This window comes from Poecilia formosa, unplaced genomic scaffold, assembly GCF_000485575.1.
Source record: "Poecilia formosa unplaced genomic scaffold, Poecilia_formosa-5.1.2 Scaffold347, whole genome shotgun sequence".
In the NCBI taxonomy this organism is placed as follows: domain Eukaryota; kingdom Metazoa; phylum Chordata; class Actinopteri; order Cyprinodontiformes; family Poeciliidae; genus Poecilia; species Poecilia formosa.
The window spans coordinates 314,532-317,545 of NW_006800286.1; the positions used below are offsets into that span (position 1 = coordinate 314,532).

At 31.0% G+C, this 3,014-nt stretch overlaps 1 protein-coding gene and 1 long non-coding RNA gene across 2 annotated transcripts in view; both read right to left on the bottom strand.

Moving 5' to 3' along the window:
- Positions 1-405: 405 nt before the first annotated feature.
- On the bottom strand, positions 406-1,653 carry LOC107833225 (uncharacterized). Its single transcript, XR_001658945.1, has 3 exons — positions 1,588-1,653; positions 572-777; positions 406-469 (listed from the first exon to the last, which is right to left on the bottom strand). It is a non-coding gene; the product is annotated as an uncharacterized LOC107833225 (long non-coding RNA).
- A 203-nt stretch (positions 1,654-1,856) lies between these two features.
- The window catches only part of LOC103153366 (uncharacterized), a 39,225-nt gene continuing 38,067 nt past the window's right edge, over positions 1,857-3,014 (bottom strand). The window contains exon 9 of the mRNA XM_016661874.1: positions 1,857-1,868. Within this exon, the coding sequence (XP_016517360.1) occupies positions 1,857-1,868 (12 nt within the window). The remainder of the gene's footprint in view (positions 1,869-3,014) is intronic.

Sequence of the window (3,014 nt, forward strand, 5' to 3'; positions counted from 1 at the left end):
CAACTCTGATATTAAACATGCTGTTTATTATGTTCATGTGATCATACATGAAATTTACTCACTGACTGTTGAGAAGAGCTTCTGTTCTCCATCATCACTGTGGAGAAAATCAGTCGAGTCAGAAGATTAATTTCAGAAAACATGATCGAATTAACAATGAAAATCAACAAACAGAAATATGAAAGCTGAATAGATTTTACTTTCTAGATTTTCTCATCGTCCTGATGAAGAACGCCACACAGAGGATGATGAAGATAATGAGGAAGAGCAAACTGCCAATGAGGGCTTTGCTGTTGACTGTGTGAAACATTTATAAAAGGTCAATCAACCGTTAATATTGAAGTTACTGTGAACAAAGTGAGTTTGGTTTTATTTACACTGATTGTTACTTATATAAGCAACACGTACATCTAGTATCAGCCTGGCTTCTCACAGGTCCACTGGTAAAATATCCATTGAATGTAAACACCTATAATAACAGAATGATTCTTGTTAAGATTCAAAACATCCAAATTAAATTAAGTAATAAAACCAGAATTTCTTCATGAAGCTGATCCTTGTTATTACAAACCTCCACTGTGTAGGATGTTAAGTAGCTCAGATCTTCAAATTCAAATCGACATGTTCTGTCAAACCTTCTGCTGCCAGGATCACCTTGAAGTTGTGCAATGAATTTTCTGTCTGGTCCATTAAAATCAATGTATTTTAATGAACATGTCACTTGGATCTTATTGTTCTCTGGAACTGTCACGACAACGTTATGAGGTAGTTCTGGTACTGAAAGAGGAAGAGAGAGGATAAATATCAGGACAAACACATGGAGAGGAAAATATTTTCCTTCTACAAGAGTCTTAGAAGCAAAACAAAATATGAAAATTATTTAAAAAGAAAAAAAACTTGGCCAGATTTGTAACTGATCAAATCTTGAACAGAAATTGAAAAAAAATCTGACTTACAGATGCAGATAGATAAATGTTAATAATTGTATCTGCAGTCATGAAATAAAAAAAATTATTAAGAGCACTCAATGTAATTGCTAAATTATTTTTTGCTGTTTATCAACCATATGTGATTTATAAACATTGATTTCTTTATTATTCAACACAAAGCTGGAGAATTACACCAGCTTTGTGTTGAAGCTGCTGTGACTCTCCAGGATTAGACATAATAAAGATGAATTTCTGATCTTAAACTAACTTGTTATTATTTCTCTCTCTGCAGAACTTTACAATGATGGAATATGTTGAGATGCATTTTATGTTTTGAAACCAAAATAACGTTTTTGTATGAATGGAAATCCAGATGAAAGAATGATTTTCAGAATCATCAGAACTCAAATGGATTTCAATAAAACTCTCTTTTAAAAATGTTAACCTATGAAGGAGTGACTTTGTGTCCCTGAACCTAAAAACTAAATTTCTGACTTAATTTGCTACAGAAGAGCTGCATTTCCTAAGAGATAACATTTATATACCCTTAGCCAAACAAAGCATAAAAACAAACAAATTCATATCAAATTAATTTAAAACAGACAGTGTTTGTAGATTATATTATTATTTCAGAAAACATATTTTCTTGGTTACTTACTTCCAGACTCAGTTATCCCTGTAACTCTTGTTTCCCTGAAAGGCCTTTGTCCAGTGTANTTAAACAAACCTCCACTGTGTAGGATGTTAAATAACTCAGGTCTGTGAATTCAAATTCACACCTTGAGTTTTTCAGTTCCTTCTCAGGAAAACCATGAAGATTTGCGATGTATTTCTGTTTTTCCTGTGGTCCATTAAGTTCAATTGTTGGATTTCCACATGACACTTTGATTGCATTGTTCACTGGATTTTGAACCTCAAGAGCTCCTTTTAGTATTGGTACTGTAAGAAGAAGAGAGTGGACACATAGTAAGACTCACAGACATGGAGAGGAAAACTTTTTTTAGTGAAAATCTTAGAAGCACACTAAAATATAAGAAAGATTTAAAAAGAAAACGTGATCAGATTTGTAATAACTGATTTATTTAAACTTTTTAATGACTAATACAGAATTATTAATATACATGTTTCTCTTAATATTTTTAGTCTAAAATGTACATGACCAGAAAGAGAAATTACTGATTATCTATATAGGCAATATTTTTTTCTTTACCAATGAAATGTAATTTATAAACATGGATTTCTCTAATAATTGTATTAATCCTGGTTTTTCTCTCCAGAGTTAAACATCATAAAGATGAACATCTGGACCTAAGATAACTTATTATTATTTTCACAGTTTACAACAAAAGTATATGGAGCAATGCTACAATCTGAATCTAACAATGCAGTAATTGTAGACAGCCTCATCTGTAACTCGTTAGTTTTAGCATTTCTTTAATTTTCGTGGATTTTGTGTGTTAAAAACAATCACTAAAACAATGTAACTTATTTTTGCATGAATGAAGAAAACCTGGAGAAGGATAATGATTTTCAAATCAATATTAGTTCAGCTGGTTAGCAATAAAACTTACATTGTTTGAAAATAAAAAATATATATTTAATATATATTTAAATTGTTAAAGAAGAGTTTCCTAAAAGAAAGAAAAGAAAGCAAATAAATAAAATAAACAAATATCAAGTTTTAGTTTAACTTAAAGCAGTTGGTGTTTGTAGATTGCATTGATGTTTTAAAATAAAAAAGATTCTTGGTTACTTACTTCCAGGCTCAGTTTTTACTTCAGCTGTAGTCTCATTTAATGTTGTCTGGTTGTAGATGGTACGGACTTTACAGATATAATCTTTGTACGGTTTAAGTCCGTCGATGTTACACATTCTGTTAAATTGGGGTCTTTTCCCGTCTTCACCTGTTATGTGATTGATTTCACAAAAACAGCTTGTGGTAAAATATATTTACAACCATAACTTCAGGAAATGTTGAAGTAGAGTTTGATTCAGATGTTAAACATTCAATTAAGAAAAATATTTCCATTAAAATCATCCACAGGTCAGTGATAGTTTAGAGTCACATCTGGTTATTCTACAGAT